The sequence below is a fragment of the Passer domesticus genome, chromosome 3, assembly GCF_036417665.1.
Source record: "Passer domesticus isolate bPasDom1 chromosome 3, bPasDom1.hap1, whole genome shotgun sequence".
NCBI lineage: Eukaryota > Metazoa > Chordata > Aves > Passeriformes > Passeridae > Passer > Passer domesticus.
Genome location: NC_087476.1, coordinates 2436697 through 2459978, shown reverse-complemented (window position 1 = coordinate 2459978; position 23282 = coordinate 2436697). Strand labels below are relative to the sequence as shown.

General features: G+C 48.8%; 1 protein-coding gene across 10 annotated transcripts in view; it reads right to left on the bottom strand.

Annotated features, from left to right (window-relative positions):
• The window catches only part of EXTL3 (exostosin like glycosyltransferase 3), a 134382-nt gene that overhangs the window by 22212 nt on the left and 88888 nt on the right, over window positions 1–23282 (bottom strand). For 9 of the 10 annotated variants that reach the window (XM_064411533.1, XM_064411538.1, XM_064411532.1 and 6 more), the window contains one exon: window positions 3674–6298. In XM_064411533.1, coding sequence (XP_064267603.1) covers window positions 3674–5821 — 2148 coding nt within the window. In that variant the 5' untranslated portion in view covers window positions 5822–6298. Of the gene's footprint in view, window positions 1–3673; window positions 6299–18160; window positions 18406–23282 lie in introns of those variants that run through there. The other variant, XM_064411541.1, reaches the window with a different exon arrangement.

The window sequence follows — 23282 nt, the reverse complement described above, 5'->3', positions numbered from 1 at the left end:
CTCAGCCCCGAGCAGGAGGAGAAATCAAACTGCTGCAGGGCTTTTCCAGCCACTGAGAGACCTCACAAACCCAGCAGAGGGAGAGGAGCTGGAAGTTCTGGCTGGCAATTCTTCGAATGTGAGCAGAGGTTGTGAAAATATTGCAGTGGGCTAAATGAGGTTTAGTCCCAAATCACAGAATCCCAGAATGGTTTGGGTGGGAAAGGCCTTAAAGCTCACCCAGGGACAGCTTCCACTAGCCCAGGCTGCTCCAAACCTGGCCTGGAATGTTTCCAGGGATCCAGGCACAGCTCCTCTGGGCAACAAAGAAGTTCAGCAGTGGCTGTGGTGTGGCTGCTGGAGCTGGAACTGTCACACTCCTGCCCTGGGGAGTTCTCCTAAGGCAGTGCCAGAGATACAAACACTTGGGGAAAAGTCAGTTTTTGAGCTTGCACAAACAAGATTTCTCATTCACAGCCTTTGGGTTTTGCTGCAATACCGATTAACGTGAGATGGGAAGAGTTTTTACAGCTTTAAATGTGAGGGTAAAGTGCCTACATCTGTTCCAGGGGCAGCCTGAGTGACTACAAACCACATTAGGTTGGATTTCCACCTACTCACTTCAGGCTGGGGACAGGGACAGAATATCTGATCAGACTCCTGTGCTGCTTAGGAATCTTACTGATGTTTTAGTAAATTATGCCATCTATATTTAAGTTTTTTTTTAAAAGTCAAATATATTCTGTAGCCCTGTTTATCTTGTTATCCATGAAAGATTCAAAGTTCCAACGTAGCTTTGAGCTTGGCTCTTGATTAATTCCCAAGCCACCAGGGAAAAGAAATCTGCTTGGGAGGACAACCCCCAAATCCCAGCCAAGCAGTGCAGTTTGCAAATGTTTCAAGGAACACATCAATAAATAAGGTCAACACGTGGAGTAAGGAGAAGTCCAGCTCTCCTTTGGGGAATTCTGCCAGCCCAGAGCCACACATCTCTTGCCACCAGCAGGCCCTGGTGGGGTTTAGGGCTTTGTTTTGCTTCCAAAGGCACTTTAATGTGCTACAGACATTGCTTTGTCTCGTTAGCTTGTAATTTATATTAAATGATAAAATGGTTTGGGTTGGAAGGGACCTGAAAGATCATCCCATGCCAGCCCCTGCCATGGGCAGGGACACTTTCCACCATCCCAGACTGATCCAAGCCCTGTCCAACCCTTGGACACTTCCAGGGATCCAGGGGCAGCCACAGCTTCTCTGGGGATTCTATTCCAGAGTCTCACCACCCTCAGAGGGAACAATTCCTTCCCAAATTCCCATCTATCCTCACCCTCTGGCAGTGGGAAGCCATTCCCTGTGTGCTGTCCCTCCATCCCTTGTCCCCAGTCCCTCTCCAGCTCTCCTGGAGCCCCTTTAGGCCCTGGAAGGGGCTCTGAGCTCTCCCTGGATCCCTCTTTTCCCCAAGTGAACACCCCCAGATCTCAGCCTTGCTCCAGAGCAGCTCCCTGTCCTCCTCTGGACTCACTGAACACTTCCACACTTTTCTGAGGCTGGGTTTTCTCCAGTGACCTTCTGCCTCCAGGTGCTTTGATCCTGGCTCACGCTGGCACGCGTGTGCTGCTGCTCCTCAGAGCCAGGTGGTGCCTGGACCCGCTTCAATCACAGCCCAAATCCACCTTCATCCCCTTCTCTTCTCCCCCCCAGTTTCCCCACAAAGCTCTGCGCTTTGGGACCTGAACACGGAGCAATTCCTTGCATCCCAAAGTCACTGGGAATGTATTTGTTACACAGAGATGCAGCAGCGCTGGCAGATCTGAGAGAATTGGATATTCCCCATCAAAAGAGCTTTTTTTCCCTCATAAGGAAATCAGAATCACAGCTCCTCACTTTCTTTTGACACTGGCACACACTGGCTTGTGTCTCCTGCCAATCCCACGTCCAACATCTGCTCCCAATGTTCTTGTCACCCTTTTCCAGAGCAGACCTTGGGATTTCTCACTGTCTGATGAAGCCCAGGGAAGTTTTCCATCACTGCCACACCAAACCATCCTTAGAGAGGAATGGTACAAACTCGAACAGGATTAAACACCCAGTCTGGAGATGGGCTTAGCAGGATGGATGCCTGGAGGCTGCTCAGGGTTAACCCTCCTGTGAGAAATCCCAGATTTGGGCTCTTTTAAAAACTGGAATTTAGAAAAACAGGGAGAAAGCAGAGCTGTTACCAGACCACCACGCCCTTCAGAAAGGAGCTCTCTGTGACCCAGCCACTCCACAGTGTCCCCATCCACCTCCCCACACCACAATTCCCTCCTCTGGAAGCACACACATATTCCCAAATGTTGGTTCCCAACATTCCCCCCAGCGTGTGGCTCGAAGGTGACACAGAGCAACTCGTGTGTGTCAAGTCCCCAAAAACCCAGCAGGGCTCCGACACAACAGATGTGCAGATGAGAGCCAGGTACAAAAAGCCATTATCTTCCACCACCACAAATGCATTTTTCTTTCACAAATAACACCCATTAGCAGCTCCAAGGAGAACAATCCCCGCTCCGAAGGAGGACGCGGTTTTTCGGCAGACACAATGCAAAGATTTTGTAGAATTCGCAGGTTCAAAAGCGCTAATGTGAAAGATTATTTCGCAATTAACCGGGCAATTTTCTCTCCTCATTGTTCCCGGACCATAAGGGTTTTTAAATGTGAGCAGAAGGATTTATTCATCACAATAATAATAAAAGGAAATATTAAATCAATGAATCTCTTTGCATGCAGCATAAAGCTCGCATTGCTATTAAGCTCAGTAGAGTCCTGTCACATAAACCACACGCAGTTTGTGTATTTAAGCACCATCTCCCTCTTTTATTTTTCCCTTCCCTAATTTGTAAGGCATTATCCTTCCATTTGTCCTCTAAACACAAGCAGATTCAGAGCACTCAGTTCTTGTTAGTAGCTCTCTGCCCTTGCTCTCTTTATGAGGAGAAATTTATATTTAATTTTGATTTTTAACAACGGCCAGTGAAGCAGGTTATGCTGGGATGACAAGGAAGACCTAAAATAAATAAAAATTTGGGGTAGAATTCACTCCTTACAAGCCAATGTCCAAGTGAGTACATTTTCATGGGTCTGAAAATGAATGTTGGCTTTTGAAGGTGTCACTTCTTCAGTTTGGCCGAGGAGAAAAAATAATCAACTCAAATATATGCAAAAGTCAGCTACAACCTTGGGAGCATGGAAGCTCTCACAGTCACGTCAGCCTTGGCTCGTAATTCCTTTTCTGCCATCCCTTGTAACATAAAGTGAGAATTGAGTTTTGAGGTCTTTGCAGCCGACACTAATTCAGCGGGTCCCTCTTTTGTTTTAATAAAAAATTCATCTGGCAAAGTGCAGAAACAGTTACTACTTAGGAATTTATAAGGTGTCAACCGTCCTCACAGGGAGGCACTTAAAGAGCCTAAGCAAAGATTTCCAACGAGCAACAATCTTTAGCTTTAAGCACCAAAATTCACATTAGGCTCCTCAAAAGCAATTTGCATTCTCTGAGTGCCAATACCTGGCACCTCTTGTTTTTCTCCACCGATAAAAGCAACCAAAAGAGGTACAGACATCTTCAACCATCCCCCAGGACTGAAGTTCAGCAGACACAGCCAACTCCAACATGCAAACCCCACCATGGAGAAGCCCACCGTAGCTACATCTGTCTTACCATGATTGGGACGCCAATGTCCGGCCACAGGAGATCCTCGGAGGGAAGCTTGGGGGAGTTCCACACCACCACAACTTTATTTAAGTAGGGGAGACCATTGAGCCTCTCTAGGGAGTTCATCAACACTTCCTCCCGCTCGTAAGTCAACATCACCACCGTGAACTGCTCCCGCGGGACGTTGCCACCCAAAGCAGCCTGGAACTCCTTCCCAGAGCCACCTGCTCCTCCACCAATTGGTCGAAAACCAGTCCCAGACCCCAAAAATTTTGCTTCTGATGGTAAAACGGGGTCAAAGGGAGTGTAGGGGAAGAGGTGGAAAGGCCCCGGGGCAGAATTCCAATTCCTGTAGATATCCATCGCGGTGAGGGTGAAATTGCGGAGATATTTGGGAGAGGCGTAGGGTGGCTCCGTTTCCACGGGCCCCAAGTCCAGGTCACCATTGTCTGCCATATTGGGGTCTGTGCCAGCAGCTTTGCCAGAGCGGTGGGGGATCTCCACGGCGGGTTCTTCTCGGATTGGAGCAGCCGGGATTTGGATTCGAGTCCTTATGATAGCTAAGACTGTGCTGAAGACGTTGTCGGAGGTGGAGAAGTAGGTCTCCCACAAGAAGCGGCCCTGCCTCCTCATGGCAAGGAGATCGTTGTCAGAAATGCTTCTCAGAAGAAAGTGCACTTCTGTGATACGTGGCTTTGGTATAATTAAGGCTGCCTCGTTCCACCGGATCACATCGTTGTAGGGTAGCTGAACCTGCTCTCCGAGAACCACCGGGATGGCCCCGACTTCCAGAGCCTCAAACAGTCTCATGGTGCACCCGGCGGAGATCACTAAACGGGTGTCCCCGGGGGTGATGATCAGTGCAAAAGTAGAAAGCTTCAGTAGCTCTAGTCTGTCTTCCCTTTCTCCACACAGAGCCCACTCAGTGGGCAGACTCGCCTTAGGCTGGTTCTTACACGTGAACTCCACCAGAACAAAGTCCAGCTTGCTGTCCTGAACAGCCTTCAAGGTGGTGATGATCCGGTCGTCGTAGTCGGCCGGGGCGTTGCCTTCAATCTCCTCCTCGAAAGAGCGAACCTCCTGCAAGCTGGAGCGGAGGGACTCGATCTTCTCCCCCTGGAAACTGAACAGGTACTTACGCTTGACCGGCACCTGGGGCGGGATCTCCAGGAAGTTGGGCTCGGACATGGCGTGGACCAGAGGTGATACCACGATGTCAAAGCCCGGTCGATACTGGGCGTCGTAAAAGGTGGACTGGGCGATCATGGCGCGCCCCGTGCTGATGTTGTAAATGAAGTTCTGAGTTTCCGACTTCCTCGACAGATTGATGATGAGATGGTTGTGTCCATCAGTCCTCCAATATGGCAAAGAGTGCAACTGTTGCTCTAGTTCAGTAGGTTTTGGCATTACGGGCTCTTGCATTTCCCCCACTAAAATTATATACACACAAGCAATATTTGCATTTTCAGTAACATAAACATTAGTTCTGACAGTCGCCTCAAAGGCCTGTTTAATTAAAGGGTCTAAGGAACTACCAAAAGGGTAATCGTCACTGTTGTAGACATAGACTGGAAAGCCAGACGTCAGCGGGCAGCGCGAGTAGTCAAAGCAGTTGTGCAGTCTGCAGTTCCTGTTGGATTTTGGCAGGGGAAAGGTCGCATCATCCTTGTCTGGCAGCAGCCGGATGGGCAAGGAGAGCTTGGGCTGGTTCTGGGCCATCAGCTCTTTGTAGGAATGCTCAGTCTGACTGATGACGTTCTTCAGCTGCAGCAGGTCCTGCTTGGCATTCTCAATGCTCTTCTTGCAGGCCTCGATCTTCAAGTTGAGCTTGGCGATCTCGCTGTTGAGCTCCTGCCGCTTGGCCTCGAGCTGCAGCAGCTCCTCGCTGACCGACTCGCGGATGCGGCACAGGTCCTGCACGTGCTTCACCTCGCACAGCTCGTTGCCGGTGCGGGGCCCGAAGATGCGCTTGCCGGCATCGTCCGCGTCGTCGATGGTGGTCAGGTAGTAGTGGGCAATGAGGGGGAAGAAAACGAGGATGACGAAGAGGGTGAAGCTAAGCCAGGTGAGCCGGATCCGACTGGACCACCTCAACACCCACGGCTGGCCTCCGTTCCCCACTCCCCCATTGCGCAACATCGTATAGCCAGTCATGAGTTCCGAAGCCGCCTCGCGCGCAATCACGTTGGATCAGTAGCCATAACCAAAAGAGTTTTTACAGCGAGTCTCTCGAAGGGGAATGTTATTGTGCCTGCTCAACAAGAAGCCAATGGAAGGGGAATTTCATCTTCTTGCCGTGCCGGCGGCTCTTCCACGGTCGTTTTGCTGCAGGCGCAACTCCTGATCCCGTTAGACTCGATCATTGACCTTCTCGCCCACCCCCAGCCCACCCTTGGTCCACGGGCAACCTTTGCTGGAAGTGTCACGGCGTTGTCATGGTGATTCAGAGTCGCAACCGGCAGAAGGAAAACGCAGTGGGACAGAGCCAAACTCCACCGCTGCCGCCGACATCCTGCATTACCATCCGATGAATATGCAGAGGCAGCAGCCGCTGTGCAGACGGAGCCAGGAGGGACTCGTAGCGCTGTCAGTCTCTCTCATCGCTGCTGGGAGGGTGAAGCTCTGCCATTCCTACAAGAGAACAACCACGCAGTCAGGCAACACAACCAAAATGACCCATCAGTGACCTAAGACACGGTTAGATTTAAAAGCAATTGTCCTCTCTCTGAAGAACAAGCTCTGGGGTGTCACCTGAGAAGGCGATGGGATCCATGAGATGTGGACACACAGCTTTCTCCAGGCGCTCTGCTCCTCATTAGGGTTGTGTAGGGTTGCTCCAGACCACACAACCTCCTCAGCCCTGGACCTGGATCCCTGTTTTTCCCACCTTAAAGGCTCACCTCTCCTCACATCCAAATGTAGACCTGCTCTCCCTGCCCGCCCTGCTGTGATCCCGGGACGCAGCGGTGCTGGGAATTTGCACTGCATAACTGAGTGTAATAGCCATTGTTCTGCTCTGGTGACTAGAGCTGATGAGGAATTTTTAGATGAAGTGTTTTGCTTTCATTTCCTGCTGGAAAATTTGGATTCATTGCATGAGAAAGTTTAAAGGGAACGCACTCGTGTTGGTTATGATTAACTGGCTGGCTGTACACGAGGGAATTTCTGGCCAACGCTGGAAAAGTCAACACCGTCCATCAAAGCAAAGATGCTGACGTTAGGATGTGTTGGGAACCTCCTGGGAGAAATTGTTCCCTATGAGGGTGGGGAGGCCTTGAGAAGCTTTGTCTGCCCCTGAATCCCTGGAAGTGTCCCAGGCCAGGGTGGACAGGGCTTGGAGCAACCTGGGATAGTGGGAGGTGTCCCTGCCCATGGCAGGGGGTGGCACTGGATGAGTTTTAAGGTCCCTTCCCACCCAAACCATTCTGTGATTCTATGAAATTCAGCTCTGCCTCAGCTCTAGGCCAAGAGATTTAAATCTAGGCCACATCAATATGATGTCACTAGAAAATCTCCCCTTTTATTGGCATCCTCCAAGGTACTGAAGTTTCTGGGATATTCTTTCATACACTGGACTTCCCACACCACTGATGAATATAGAGCTCAGCTTAGCACCAGCTCCTGCACGGCCTCAAGAGAAGCTCATTCATTTCCGTTTCAATTTTTAATTAGAAGAAAGTCATCGACGCTGGTGACGGTCATTTTTCACTAAATCTATTTAATGCCTCTCTCATCTACTCATCAAGAATTCCCAGAAAGAAGGCAAGGAAGCAATTCTCAGCTGAAAGAAAAATCTGGAAATGGGCCAAAGCAAAAAAATTTCACCTTAAAACAGCAGAGAAAAGTCAGGAGGAATTTTCAGTGTTGTACTCAACTACATGTCAGAGAAAATAAAAGGGGAAATTTGATTTTGACCATGAAAAATCATCATGAAGAGGGGAAATATGTGAGGTAATAAAGCACAATCCCCAGGGCTATTGTTACACAGCAATTTGTTGTCACTTACCTAACACCCCATGATTAAATGGGATTGCCATCCCCTCCCACCAACGTCACCCACAACCCAGTTGCACAGCAGAATGAACGCTTAAAAACTGAGGCAGATTTGAAATTCATGACATTGGCAAACAGCAGCGGCGTAAATCTCGGAAAGCCAGGAGGATAAAGGGGCTAAAAAGTCAGCAAAAGGCTAAATCAGCTTTCTTGGATCTTGGCAGCACACGGCTGTGGGCAGATGGGAGGCTCCAGCCTCTGGGACTGCTCTGCCCAGCAGCAGGATTTAGCACCAACATGCAACTGAAGGCAAAAAAATAATTTTAAAAAAGCTTTTCTTTTATTTTATTTATTTTTCTTTCTTTCCCCCTGCCTTTTCAGGCCCTCTGCAGGAAGTGAAGCTCATGCTGGGTGTGTGTGCCAGTCCCTGCTATTTCAGGTCTCACGGGGGCTGCAAAGATCCTCCGGTTGCCACCAGTTTTCTGCAAACAGCTGGCCAGGAGATGAGCTGCCCTAATAATGCTTTCCCTGAGAGAAATGCCAAAGCACACACTCACTGGAACACCACCAGAATCCAAAAATCAGCTTAACTTCAAGGGGCACGTGGGGAAAACAAGCTTTGCTGGGTTTTTTTGTTTGGGGTGCCACGGGGTAAGTGGGGTCAAATGCTGCAAAGGGTGTTGAGGCAACACAGAAATGAGGGATCCTAAATGTGGACACATGGACACGTTGTTTTGGGCTGGTCACAAAAAACTGCAGCCTCAAAGGTAAGACTGCATCAAAATCTTATTCCTTTGTGGTTACTTTGGCTATTTATGAGTCATAACTGGTGATGAAATGACAAACTGGACTCCCTAAAATGGCAACTGGGGTTCTTGAAAAGCCAAATCCATCACCCCACGCCTGATCCTCAGCAGCTGTTCTGCCACAGTGGCTCCTCTGCTCCTTCCCTTCCTTGACACAGAACAAAAATCATCCTCCTCACCTCAAAATATGGGTTGTGAATTAAAAATATCCCTGTGCTCAGAAGTCTGAGGTTGCCAGTGTGACTCCTTTGCTCTCCTGGAAAACACCACGAGGGAAAGACCAGAGCAGGCTGAGGAGGGATTTAAAATGCACCACACGTGGCTTGGGATTAGCTAAAAGTATGGACTGTCAGTATGAAATATGTGCTGGTGATAAAATGAGCACTTTAAACACACTCCTGGACTCTTCTTCACTATTACGACTTTATTTCTCATCAACTCAATTGAGCCTGAGGTTGTCACACGTTGCCATTAGGACTTATAAAAAAAAAAAGACAAAGTAAAAACCCAATCTGTGGTTTTATCAAGAGAAACTTCAGGGATGTGTTTATCAGCCCTGGGGAAAAAGGCTGCTGATTTCCCATCGTTCCCAAAAAGAAATCTGGGAGGAGGAGAAGCAGGATAGCTGCTGGGCTTTCCAGCCAACTCATCCCTCTCTCTCCCAAGTATTATTTAGTTCTTTAAACTCACCAAGCTCCACACTGAAAACTCCTGTTGATGTTATAGCACAACGTTGCTGCCTGATGGAGCTGATTACACACACACAGAAAGAGGCAGGAAGAGCTCTTAGGGGACCAGGAGATCAATAATTACAGATCCTCTTCCCAAATGCCAACCTGACTGAATTCTCAGGCACTGCAGCTCCTTCTCCCACAAAATTCAGTTTCTCAGAGCACACTGTCAAAGCCTGGGCTGCATTCACAGCTTCCCTCAGCTCCCTGTGCCAGTGGATTTATGGGAATTACCTGAGGTTCTCCCTCTTTTTTGAATTTCTAGAAATAACCCAGCTGGTCTGATCTGTGAGTGTTTGTGGAGCCATTACCTTGAGCACACCTACTCCTCCCTGCTTACACCCCTGTTATCCATCTCCCTGTAAAATCAGGGAAATACTGCTCCTTTCTCAGCATATTTGTGAACAGAGCCTGGAAAATTTAAACTCGTGGTCCTTCAGAGCTCAGCAGAGCAATGCACAACTACGAGGCAGAACGTGGTGGCACTGTGGGGAGGAAAATCCACAGGGATCCTCCTGCACCTGCTAAATCAGTTCCCAAACTCTCTGTGTGCATCCACATTCATCCTGGCTCTCTTTCCTTAAGAAATGAGGGGTCTACAGTGTTATCATCCACAAAATTTTGCTGCTTTCCATGGAGAACAAACCCACCTCTGCCACGCCAGCTCCCTCCTGGCAAACAGACAAGGACCTCAGGGAGTGTGGAAGTGGCTCCCGTGCTTTATCTGGGCTTGGAGAGACACCTTCTATTGCCAAGTCTCTCCTTCATCAGCATTAGGAATGAAATCAAAGAGAGAAAATAAAAATACAGCATATTCTCCCTTTCAGAACAGGCTGTAGTGGAAGAAAAGTAACTCCAAACAACCCTTCAGCAATAACTTTCTATCTCCTAATGCTCTCAAAGGGAAGGATTACATCCCAAATCTCCCAATCACTTTGGGAACAGGAGCAGTTGAACAAGGAGAATAAATCTATCAGGTGTGTGCTTTAAGGTAAGGTTGGTTGGGAGCAGATCCATCAAAGAAGCAGATGGAAATTTCACTCTGAAATTGCAGGCAGCAGTCTCAGGGATCATCCTGGGGGATTTGTACCATCTCCAGAGCTCACAGGCACAGAGCAATTCCCCCAGGATGAGATCAATGCCGTTGTATGCACAGGTAAAAGGTCCTGTAATCTGGAAATTTCAGGGATAAACTGCATCCCTGCCTTTAGGGAGTTTAATCCAAAGCAAGGAACATTCTGCACGCTTGCAGCTCCATGCAAAGCCAAACCTGCTCCCAGCCCTGCTCCTCATCCACGTGGGCACGTGTGGGGTAAAGAGATCCTGGAAAAATGCTCCATGAGCCCCTCCATGTGCTCAGCCTGGAAAAGTGGGAAACCAGAGGTGCTGAAGAAGGCAGTGGCTTTAGAAGTGGCATTTGGGGAACTCTGAGTTTTCCACCCCACGTTCTTGGGGTGACAGGGTGCTCACTGCTGTCACCACAGCACACAAGTGATGCTCTCCTCTCTCCTCCCAGCTGCAGGGAATGATGAGGGGAAAAGCAGGAAGAGCCAAAAGATCAACAGCTGGCTCTGAGCAGGTGGAATGCTGGGGCTTTGGATCATGGATTGGTTTACAACACACCTGGCAGGACCCAGGACATTCCTCTGGCTGCCCTGGGTGATTGGAGATCCTGGCAAGGGGCTCAGAGACCTTGGCACAAAGCCAAAAACACCTGTGCCTTTGATTTTAGTCCATGGAAAAAAATCACCAACTTTGTGTGAAGATTTACAAGCCACAAGAGTTTGAGTAGAATGAGTGTTAATTTGTCACAGGCCGAAAAAGTAGAATTTTGGGGTTTTAGAATGGGGGTTCAAGAGTCAAGATGGAGGAATCTGGGCGTGTCCTGTCCTTCTCCTTCTCTTGCCCTCCATCTTCTGCTGGGATGGCGACACTTTTAGATTTGTTAAGAGTAGAGCAGACTGTCCAACATAGGTGATAGGTATTGGAAAATTATTGTAAATAAAGCACATGTAGTTCTTAGTATAAAAAGTTAACACCACCCCAAGGGCAGGCGCTGTGCCACAGCCAGAGCTGCAGGACAGATCTCACAGGTCAGAGAAAGAATGTAATAGATAAGAAAAAATAAACAACCTTGGAAAGCAGAACTGACAAATCTCAATTTCTTCTTCAGTCGTGGGTCTGGGAAAAAAAAGAGACTTTCTAACACCTCGGGGTCATCTCAACACAGAAACCCGAGACACACCAGGTCTGGTGGCAACAGACAGGGTTCAGGAGTTTCAAAGAGAGAAAAGGATCGTCCAGCAGGAGTTAGGAGGGCTCAGGGAAAGAGCCTGAAACAGGATTTGAAGGAGGATATGAGGCCAACAGATTCAAAACTCACTGTACAACGCCCAGGTTCAGAGACACCCCGAGGTCCTCTCCCACCTAAATGATTGCATGGCTCTGTGTCCAGGCTCCCAGGTGGCAGCAATTCAGAAATGTGAGGAGAAACCTGCAGGTGAGATGTCCTGAGCCTGCCCCCAGCTCTGACACCACCTCTCTCCAGCCCCCAGGGGAAACTGGGCACCCCCAGGCCTCCATCTCTGCCTCCACAAAGCCAAGGTGACCTCAAACCCTTCAAGGCAGACGAGTGAAGAACTGAGTCTGGCTCTCAGCTCTGTGTTCTCATCTAGGCTTTGGGACATGGGTGTGCTCCAGGAGATGCTCAGAGTTGGAAAAACACAGAAACCTCTCCCCCAGGTGCTCAGAGGTAGCTGAGCTCTGCCCTCTGCCAAAGGCTGTCCCCGCTCCTCGGCCGAGCTCAGCCAAGTGCTTCACACTCGTTTATTCTGATGAAATCCTGGAGACAGCAAAACCACATCCTGGTTTTAGAGAGCAGGTAATGGAGGTGTGGAGAAACAGCTTGCCCAAGGTCACTTGAGAAGCCAAGCCAGCTCAGGATTCACTGCACATCTCCTCGTCTTGTCTGCAAGATCATCCATCTTCCCAGCCTGCCTTCTTCCAGTGGATTCCTTCTCCACTGCCTTTCTGCTCTTTGCATAATGCATTGTGAAATCTACTTTACATATAGAGCTTTTAGCTCTTAAATTTATTATTTAGTGCTGTTTGCTGGTAATAAACCAGTCACAGGGTTTTATTTATTCTTCCAGGCTGTACACAAGCACTTCTCTGCTCAAAGGAGCATCCAGCTTAGGAGCAAATCCTTCTGTGTCCTGTGGGATGGAGTGGCAGAAAATCCTGGATGCAAAGTTCACCCCTCTCCTCTCCAAAGCCCAGAGCAAGGGACCACAGGGCAGAATTTTCCAAGGAAGCTGGAAAATCCCTAAAATCACCGTGGTTGATGTTGTAGTGCTCACCACATTCCCGCTTACAAAGTGCTGAAGATATTTTGGGACGTGGGAAGCAAACCAAGGATGCTCCAGGATGCAGTGGCACAAGCTTTTACTCGCCTCAAAAAGGGATAAATTAGGTGTGGGAGGAAGCAAAGCCTCTCTTTGCTTTTACCTTGAAGTAATTAATGAACAAGAACTCCCTTGAGGTTAAACCACAGCCAAGAGCCGGGCGCTCCCCGTCACATGAGAGAAGCAGGAGGAGGTCAGCTCCAGGCAGGAAGAGAGGGCTTGGTTTCCCAAACACTGACTCCATGAGACAGCTCAAATCCTTGGCATTCTTTGTGGTTTCCAGCCCTAGATAGCTCAGGCACGTTATTTTCCCCAAGGCTAAACCACAAGCCTCTCTCACCTCCTTAAAACTCCCTCGTTGCTGCTCCCACAGCAGGAAATAACCACGTGGCAGGTTCAGGCTCCTGCTCTCTGACAGAAGCTTCAGGTCATAATTAAGCAGAAATTTAAAAGTTTTGTTGTCCTGGGGAAGTTATAAGGAAAAACTGCTTGAAAAGCACAGAATTACATGGAGTGTTTAACAGCATCTCACTCAGCAGGGTGGGTCTCTATGGAAAATCATCCATCTGCGTGGGGTTTATGGAAAGTTTGGCCCTTTCCTGCACACAGGGAATAAACCAGTTGTGGAGAGTGAGCACCTCCACTGAGAGGCCTCCACCAAACATGAAATCACTCAGCTCAGCTCAGCACTGAGTCCTCACCACCCAGGGACACCGGGAAATTCTCATCCAGGGAAAGCCAAGAGAAACCTGGGAGCCCTGGCTGCTACATCTGAGCAAGGTCCAGTGACATCCATCAGTGCCACGTGGCCAAATTAACCAGCTCCAAATGTACCCTCCCTCCCTGAAACACTCCTTGACCTCTCCCAGGTTATCCCTGCTGCTGTGTCCAGCTTTTCCCTCCTCTCTCGGCTGCATGGGGTGGGCACCCACCCACAGCCTCAAGGTGAGGGTCTCCTGCACTTTTTGGAGATGTTTCATCACCACCTAAATGGGAGCTGTTCTGTTCCAGGCAGCCTGATCAGTCACACCAGAAAAGTTAAACCACCTGATGTGTTGTATTTATACAGCAGGTGAGGCTTTATCCCACACAGTTTATTGCAAAGCAAGCTGGAAATTCAAATCCCAGAATGGTCTGGGTGGGAAGGAACCTGAAAGACCATCCCATGCCAACACCTGGACACCTTCCACTGACCCAGGTTGATCCAAGCCCATCCAACCTGTTCTTGGACACTTCCAGGGTTCCAGGGGCAGCCACAGCTTCTCTGGGCACCCTGTGCCAGGGCCTCCCCACCCTCACAGGGAACAATTCCTGCCCAATATCCCATCCATCTGGCAGTGGGAAGCCATTCCCTGTGTCCTGTCCCTCCATGCCTTGTTCCAAGTCCCTCTCCAGCTCTCCTGGAGCTCCTTTAGGCCCTGGAAGGGGCTCTGAGCTCTCCCTGGATCCTTCCAAGTTCCCCAGCTCTCCCAGCCTGGCTCCAGAGCAGAGGGGCTCCAGCTCAGAGTATCTCTGTATATCTCCATTTCTCCCTCCTGAGCAAAGCTGAACCAGGGCTTGGAGCAACCTGGGGCAGTGGAAGGTGTCCCTGCCCACGGCAGGGAGTGGAACAAGATGGGCTTCAAGGTCCTTCCCACCCAAACCAGTTTGGGATTCTATAAAACAAAGGTTCCTGCAGGACACTCCACTCCACGGGAGTTGCAGATGTGGACGTGGCCAAAAACTTCAACACACCCCAAGAAGACAGAACACAGCACATGAGGTTTGTGTGTGTGCCTCTAAAGAAGTCATGAACCAGCAGCAGAGTGGATGATAGGAGACAAACAGCAGCACAATCCATGCTAATTAAATTCCCACAAAGCGCCGCTGCTTGGATTTGGGATGCCGGACCACGGATCATTCAACACATGCTCTGCTCTGCCTTGTCACTGGTGCCCAGTGCTTCCCTTCCAAGAGATCAGAAACAATAAAAAAACCTCTTTTTAAGCTGTTCCTGGCTGGAGAAGACCAGCCCTTGGAAAAGGCAGGAGGGAAGATGGCAAACCCCACTCAGCACATGCCTCCAGCGTGGAGCCTGCTCCTACCAAGGCAGGAAGGGAGAAAATAGGAAATATCCAGAAGATGCTGGGGGCAGATGTAGCAATAACAGCAGTTAGGAAGGGCAAAGTGACACTGTTCTGTTTATTGGAAGGCTAAGAGTGAGGTCAGGCAAGGAGGGATCCGAGGAACCTGACCAGAGCTGGAGGTGAAGGAAGGAATTAACTTTTCAGCTGCACAAGGTGGATTCAATCTCCGAGCGAGATGAGATGGGTTTTGGAAAGCCACGGGTTATAAAAGTTAAGCTGAGGGTTAGATGGAGCCTGCAGAGAAAGAAATGGATCAATTTAAGACCTACTCACCAAATATTCAATAATGCAGCATTGACCAAAGGTCTCTGCTCTGCAGCAGCACCTTCACACCTCTGAGTGGCCACTTCTGGGAAATGCTTTAGGATCCTTCCAAGTCAGAGGTGATTCTGCCTGCTCCCAGGGCTGGGAGCTCAGGGATATTACCAAGAATACAGCATGACTCTTAGTTTAAGGGCTGCAAACTTAATGAGCAAACACAGCACTTCTTTTGACCTCAAAAATTACTTTTTTAGGATAAAAGAGAGGTCTTGAAATTTAAAAAAAAAAAAGCACGATGAAATGCTTCAACCAATGGCACTACTGCATGGAGCCTCTTCCTTAGCATCCCAGAGCAGATGTGCTGCACTCAAAATGTCTTTGTCTATTAAAACTGTGTCAGCTTCAGAGACTCCAAAACTCCCTGTGGCATAAACAGAATTTCTAATGAACAGCTGCAGGATACAGGAGTGGCCGCACAGAACGCAGCTGCTGAGATCATTTTCTTTGCCCCCCTCTCTCACCAGCTTTTCCCTGCTGTCCAAATCCCACTTCCACCCATTTGGGTCTCTCCTGTCCTCCCTCTCTCACAGCTCTGCTGCCTCAGTGTTCCTTCTGCACCCTCCACACATCTCCTGGTCCAAAAGAATCCCCAACCTCTCTCCTGCTGGAGTTTTTGCTGCTGCAAAAGGGACAAATTAAGTGCAAAAGGGACAAATTAAGGAGAAAAACGTTATCATGCCAAAGCCTGTAATTCCAGAGAACAAGAGCAATCCTCAGGGAAGGATTTATCCTGAGTAAATTGAAACTCACTAATAGATTTTTTAGCTCCCACGCTGCCTCCCAGGCCAAGGCACCAAAGCATGGCTCTCCTCGTGTGAGCTGGGGGAGCACTTTTAAAATGCCTTTGAAACCCAAAACTTGTCAAGCTTAAAGCCTGGTCCAAATGCACTTCCCAGCTGCTCTCCTGGATTTAATGGTGTCCTCTTAGCTGGAGAAAGAGCTGGAATGATTATCTAGTCAAGTGCTTGTAAAGGCCCTGCAATGCTCAGCATGGTACTTGGAGAAAAATATCCGTGGTGCCAACGTGCCCCCGTGAGTTTTGGGAAGAGCAGCACAAACAAAGCTGAATTCTTAATGTTTGATGCCTTCAGTTTCCCCTGGGGTTCTCCAGTACCCCATAAAGAGCCTCAGTTCCCTATTTCCAGAGCATTTATACAGGGTTACCGCTTTGGTGAGCTCATGTCTCAAATCTGAGTGCAAGCAGCTGATGGATTCAAAAGTTATTGGAAGACTAACAGGTAACAGCAGATGCCAAAGCCCTGTTTTATTAGAACCCTCTGACAACATTAAAGAGCATCTAATGCTAAGCAATGTGTCTTTTTAAGGAAATTTTCATTAACTGGCATCGAACATGAAAGCCAATTAATACCTTGTGGCTTTGAGACAATCTGTTTGCTGCAATCACAGCGAGCCCAAATGCTTCAGCCACGAGTGGCGAGACTGCTGCTGTCACTGAGCACCTCAAAGCAGCCAAGTTTTTGCAGAGTTAGTGCTTTAACAGCTCCCCTGGACTGGCAGCAGGATTTTCAGGACAGAGCTTGCTCGTAGGGCTTTGAATAGTTCACATCATAAATGTGATTCCATGGCCAGGAGGGGAAATTCCCAGAGGATATTGTGGATAAACCTGCACTCCAAATAACCCTCAGCACTGCCTGCCCACAGCACGGGGTGGAGGGAGCCCAAATGTCAGCAGAGAGGGCACATTTGGGAAGCTCCTTTGGCTCCCAAATCCTCCAGGCAGGAATCTCCGACACACAGCAGCTATTTTTGGAGGGAAGAGGGGCCAAATGTCATCAGAACAGCTCAGAAAATGGGCCACAGTGCCAGCACAAGGCTCATGCAGATGAAGGAACTGCTTCCAACACAAGCTGCTGTCTCCCAGCCATCATCCCAAAGATCAGAACTGGTTCCAGCTCACGGAACTGCTTCCAGCTCACTTCAGGGACCGTTGGGAAAATGGATGGTGAGAGGTGCTAATGGATGAGCAATCCACAAACGCCTCTGCTGGCCATTCCCAGCAGTTATTTTGGACACAAGAGCCAGCCCCAGCACCTCAAGCTGTGCCATCTCACTCTCATCTCAGCGCTGGAGCCACGAATGGTTCTGATTGCACAAAATTTCCCTGAGGGACAGCAGAGCTCCCTCCCTTTCAGCCTCACACCACCCCAGGCTGGACAGTGGGTGAGTTTTTTATTGCCATCACTGCACAAAGGCTGCTGCTGGTGGCCAGAGGAAGCACCTGATGGCCAGCCAGGGAAAGGGGAGCCATCCCAGGGGCTGGGAAAGCTGCTGGCAAACACAGCTCCACTGTGAACGTGCCACGAGGATGGACACAAAGGCATCGGCCTGGAACAAGGTCATAAGATGGTACAAAATTCACAACTCAATCTGGCCTCTGCAGAGAATCCAAAAGAAATATTAAGGAAGCACTAGGGTGGCTGTATTAGATCAAGTCAATGATCCATTCACTTCAGCCCCTCACTCCTCATTCCCAGCCACTTTGGTGTAAAATAACCATAAATCAGAGTCATGGAACAGTTTATTCAGGACAATTTCACCTAAACCATTAACAAATAGGAGTTGTAGGAAGAAGTTCTCCCTTGAAGAACAACAGCTGTCCACCAAAAATTTTTTTTTTGAAGCAATCAATCACAGACATTCTCAATGGTAGAGAGTCTGAGCTGTTAAAAAAAAAGGGGGGGGAAAGGAAAGGAAAAACACACCAAGCACTCAGTTCCACAGCTTCCTGCAGCAGCAACTTCCACAGATGAGCTCTGCAAGTTGCCCAGAGAAGCTGTGGCTGCCCCTGGATCCCTGGAAGTGTCCCAGGACAGGGTGGACAGGGCTTGGAGCAGCCTGGGATGGTGGGAAGTGTCCCTGCCCATGGCAGGGGGTGGAATGGGATGAGCTTTCCTTCCCATCCAAACCATTCTGTGATTTTAAGGGATTTCCTTTCACCAGCTTCAAACCCAACCCTTTCTAATTCAGTCCCTTCTCCAGCATTACACACATCCACGGGGATGTGGAAGGACAGGACTCACACCCCAATCCCAGCAGATCCAAAGGAACAGCAGCCCCAAAGCCACCACGGGAACAAGAAGTGCCACCTTACCTTCTCCAAGCTGCCTGACATCCCACCACATGCTCCTCTCTGCACCAGGCAGCACAAATCTTTTCAATCCTGGCAGCCAGCAGAGTTGGCAGGGAAGCAGAAATACGAGGAGCCCACTGCCAAGGGATAATTCCAGCACAAATCTGCACTCCTGCTATTGTCTCCCCCCTTCCTGATGGACACCCTGCTTCTCCAGAACACTCCTTTTGTGGAGCAGCCCTCCCTCTCTTTTATCCAGCGTCCTCTCTAACATCTTTGTTCTGTTCCCATTCCACTCATTTCCCAAATTTGTGCCTAGTTTCCTTTTTTTTTTTTTAATTGCTCTCAATATGTCACTCTATATTAGTCAACAGCAGATTTATTTAAACGTGTCAATGCTGTTGCTTAGCAGATCTGACTGTGCTTTACCATTGCAGCCTCCTTCAGAGTCACATGTTCCCCTTCCCAGAGCTCCCCAGCATGTTTGGATCACCAGGAAGTTTGAGGAAAACAAAAAAAAAGTCTGATTCTAAAGGCAGGCCACTGGCCTGCCTGGGAAAACTTCAGGAAAACAAAAAAAAACACCTCAAAAACAACCAAGAAGAGGAATTCTGCCCCAAAATCCACATGATTTTATTTCTCCATTAGGAAGCAGCACCAGGTTCTGGTTTTCTTCCATTTCCTACCTTTTACCCATGAGTTTCAATAGGAGTAATCAAGTAAAAGATCATCCAGAGCTTTGGAAAGGGTCTGATACGGAGCCAGTATCAGCTTTCCCCTGCAGCAGCTAATTTTAGGAAATGGCCTTCAACCACTCTATAAAAGGCTGGCAACACCCAGGTGAGAGCATGTTCTGACCTTTGAAATTAGATTTGTGTCTTTGCTGAGGCAGAGAGAGAAGATAATGTGCAGCTAAATCCCCCACAGGAGGTTTTCAGCTCGGGCTATCCGAGCTCCCACAGTGATGGTGTTGATTTGGCCACTGCCCCCAAATTCCACCTTGCACATTCACAGCTCAGTGACTGGAGAGCCCAGTGGCTCCATAGCACCAGTTCCACACATAAACTGTGGCACAGCTGTCCCAAAATGCTAATGGAATCATGGAATCACAGAATCATCAAGGTTGGAAAAGCCCTCTGAGGTCACTGAGTCAGAATCACAAGCCCACCCTAAATCATGTTCTACAATTCTTTATGAAAAGGACTAAGCAAAACCAAGGAAACATCACCCTTCTGCAATCCACTGAAGCAGAACAGCCCCAAACTCCCAAGAGCACCCCAAAACCTGCTGTGTGGCCACCAGTCTGCACATTCATCAGGGTTCTGTGAGATCATCTCCATGGCCTGGCTCCACTCCAGGTGCATTTCCCACATTCCCCCTAAGCCAACTTCATCTTCTGCCCCAAAATTTGCAGCTCAACCACCACCTGCATCCCTCCCATCCAGGCTGGTTTAGAATCCCAGAATCTCAGAGTGGTTTGGGTTGGAAAAGATCTCAAGCTCATCTCCTTCCAGCAGGGATGCCACTCACCAGATCAGGTTGCTCAGGGCCCCATCCAACCTGGCTTAGGGGGAATTAAATCCCAGAAACTGATGCCATCAACACCATCTCCAGCAGCTGCTAATTCCACATTCAGAGTGCAGATCCCATCCAAGGAACCGGGTTCACAACCTTGGGAATCGACACCACAACCTGAGACAGCCCAGCTGAAGACAAATCCCACAGCAGGACCTGCCAGAAGGGCTGCTGATGGGTTTCCAAAAATAACCCAGCCCCCTTTCCACAGAGCCTGATGTCCATTTACTTACAGCCACCTAAAAATAGCCCTTCCCCTTCGGATCGATGAGGGGAGCCGACAGAAGTGAAAGGAGCTCATCACTCCACAAACACAGGACTAAAGGAGATAAAATCCTTTGGAAATGCAGCGTAGGGAACAATCCTGCCCTGGCCCCGAGACAGCCAGCTGGATGGGTTTAATGATTCTTCTCCAGCACCAGCTGTGATTGAATTTATTTCCATTTGGTGTGATTAAAAAGAAAGAGACAGATAAAAGGGAGAACAAAAAGTCCAAGATTTCAAAAGACACTAAAAATAAAACAGTTTGTGTGCGCTTGGCACCCTACCTTGACAATTTTTATATGTGTCAGCCAAGCTCAATAACCCAAAAGGAAGGCACGAGTCCTTTACAGGTGGGGAAACAAAGGCACGGAAATGTCAAAATACCAATTCAATCATCAATAAAATCAACAGCAGGAACAGGTTTAAAGGGCAGGCGTTCCTGAGGCACCTGCCTATACCCATGCCCTCAGATCCCTGTGTATTTACTCTTTATGGAGCCATTTTAATTGTTTCCATTGCCTGGCGAGTGCAGGTCGATGCTGAGGGGTTCAGTGGCTCCTCACCACCAGTTCCAGCCCATTTAGCTGATCAAAGGCTTCACTGAGCCCGTTCACACCTCACGGGGAAAAGGCACTTCCTCAAAATTCCAACGTACAAGTTGAGCAGCAGGAGGCCTGGAATTAATCCCTTTATTTAAACATTAACAACTTTTAAGTGTCTCTAAGCAATTGTGAGGGCTTTATTTTTGAGGGAAGGCAATGAAAGCTCTCGTGAGCAGCCAAGTCAAGAGGAAGCCAAGGTTACCTGCACTCACTTTCTGAGTATTAATTTTGACAGCACAAACTCACCCTGAAGAGGGTTTGTAACTGGAATAAAGAGGACAGCAACACCTTGCTGCCAGCTGAGGTCTGTGGGCAGGGATGGATGCAGCAAATCCTCCTGGAATCCACCCCCATGACCATGAAGGGTCAGAAGATGCGCTGTGGGCAAACTGAACCTCATTGATTTGTCTTCTGAAACCATCCCCCAGGCAGATGCTGATTGCCTGGACAGCAGCAAGGGTTCTGATGGAGCCTCCTGTGTGGATATTCAGTAGGAAAACCAATGACTGGGGAGCTGGTGGAGCCTCCAGCCAGCCCAGCACAGTCAAACCTCAGCTGGACAAAGCCTCGAGCAATCCCATCCACCTCTGCCACAAGCAGGACGTTGAATTTGAGACTTCCAAAGATCCCTTCCAAACTTGCTTGTTCTACAATACACAGAAATGCCAGAGAGAAGGTGGAAGCCTTTCCTGGAGATATCTGAATTAGATAAAGCTGTAATGGGCAATAAAAATAACTATTTTTAAGTTTTTCATTGGATGTGTGAGCTGGTGGCAGCGAGGAGCCTCCCTGCACACTGTGCTTCCCTCTCTCCAACATTTACCTCTGGACACAGGAAAACATCTCTTCAGTTAAGTTAATCTCTTCACCTTCACCACTTTCACACTAAAATTCAACGTGTTTTAGTGGCATTGCAGGACAATACTTGTAGGAGGTGATAAAAGATTCATGAGAGCAACGCTGTGAGATTAAATGAGTTGGGCTGGCATTAAAAGACATTTAAGGGACAGCTTTTAAGGACCAGCTCTCTGCTCAACCACTACACAACCATTTCCCCAGATCCTTCAGCATGCAGGGAGATACACAAGGTGTGCACATCCCACCCTGGATCCTGTCTGGTTGCTGTAGTGGGAGAAAAAAAGCACGGATTAAATGCTGTCTGAATTGCAGATGCCACCAGGTTTGGCCTTTTTTTAATGCCTCCCTGTTACTGGAAAGTAACTATTGAGTTTCACCAAAGTCAAAAGCTCCTCTCAGGTTCATTTCCCTTTCAGCTGTTCCAACAACTGTCTTGCCAAAATCCATAGAAGACAAAATCTATAGTTCCTAGGATTCACATTTTGAAACTGCTCCAAATGCAGAGCAAAGGTTTCACCTTTAAGACACTCTTGCAAGGCACACAGCTATCTCCCTGACTTTGCTGGTCCTGATCCAGATGGAGAAAAAAAAACCCCAAAGCACAAGTCAGTTTTTTTGCTGACCAGGATTACCTGGCTTAGTATCAGCAGCCTTCAAGGACATGGTCTAACACACCCGAGTGGAAATCACCAGTGCTGGATGCAGCTCCCTTAAATCCTCTAAGCCTCTGCTTCTCTGCTGGAACAGCTAACTGCTGATAAACTCACTTTCAGACTATTTTCACAAAACTGAAGGTCAGCAAATGATTTGCTAATTAAATCTGTCACGTAATTCTCAGCCTGATGCATAACTCGAGCCAGCTCCACCGAGGCAGGCAGGGGTCAGCTGCCTGCTCTGAGGTGTGACAGGGCTCTGGGGTCACCAGGCCTTGGTGACAGATTCCTCAGAGCCACATCTTGCTGCAAGCTGTGCTCTGCAGCCTCTCCAAGCCCTGCACCCAGCTCTGCACAGCTCGTCCATGTTTGGTGACCCGTTCTTGCTTTGGTGCATCCCTTGGCTCTGCACAGCAGCTCAGAAGTCACCCCTTGCCCAGGGTGGCTTTGCAGGTGAAGGGTGAGACCTTGCACTGATCAATTCCCAGCATCTAAAATGATCCTGACTCTTTTCAAAGTCACTCTGAAGAAACACAACAGTTCTGCCCCCCAAAAAGTCTCCAGTCCCGGGAGGTTGTTCTGTTTTCAACCAGAGGAGGGCAACCACACACGATGACAACAGGCAGCATCCTTCTGCCTTTCTGATACAGAAAAATGCACTTTATTCCCATTCCCAACCACCAGAAGAGTTGTTTCATCTTTCCCATTGTGCCTCGTTTATGTCTATTCCCTTCCTTGTGGTATTTAAAGAACATTCTCCATACAGAATCACAGAATTACAGAAAGGTTTGGGTTAGAAAGAACCTTAAAAATCATCCAGTCCCACCCCCTGCCATGGGCAGGGACACCTTCCACTGTCCCACATCGCTCCAAGCCCCATCCAGCCTGGTCTTGGACACTTCCAGGGGATCCAAGGGCATACAGCTTCTCTGGGCACCCTGTGCCAGGGCCTCACCACCTTCTGAGTAAGGAATCTGTTCCTAAAATCCAGCCTCACTGCCCTCTGTCAGTGTAAACTAGCAGAGTACATTCCCATGCTAAAGAGAATTCCTCATTCCTCCTGCTCAGCAGCAGCTCTGCTGGCTGGACCCAGGAGCCATCAAGCTTGTCCAAACTGTGTGTGCCACTGACCTGAGGAGAATTCATCAGTCCCAGCTGGGAACTTGGGCACTGGGAGCAAGGAAACTGCTT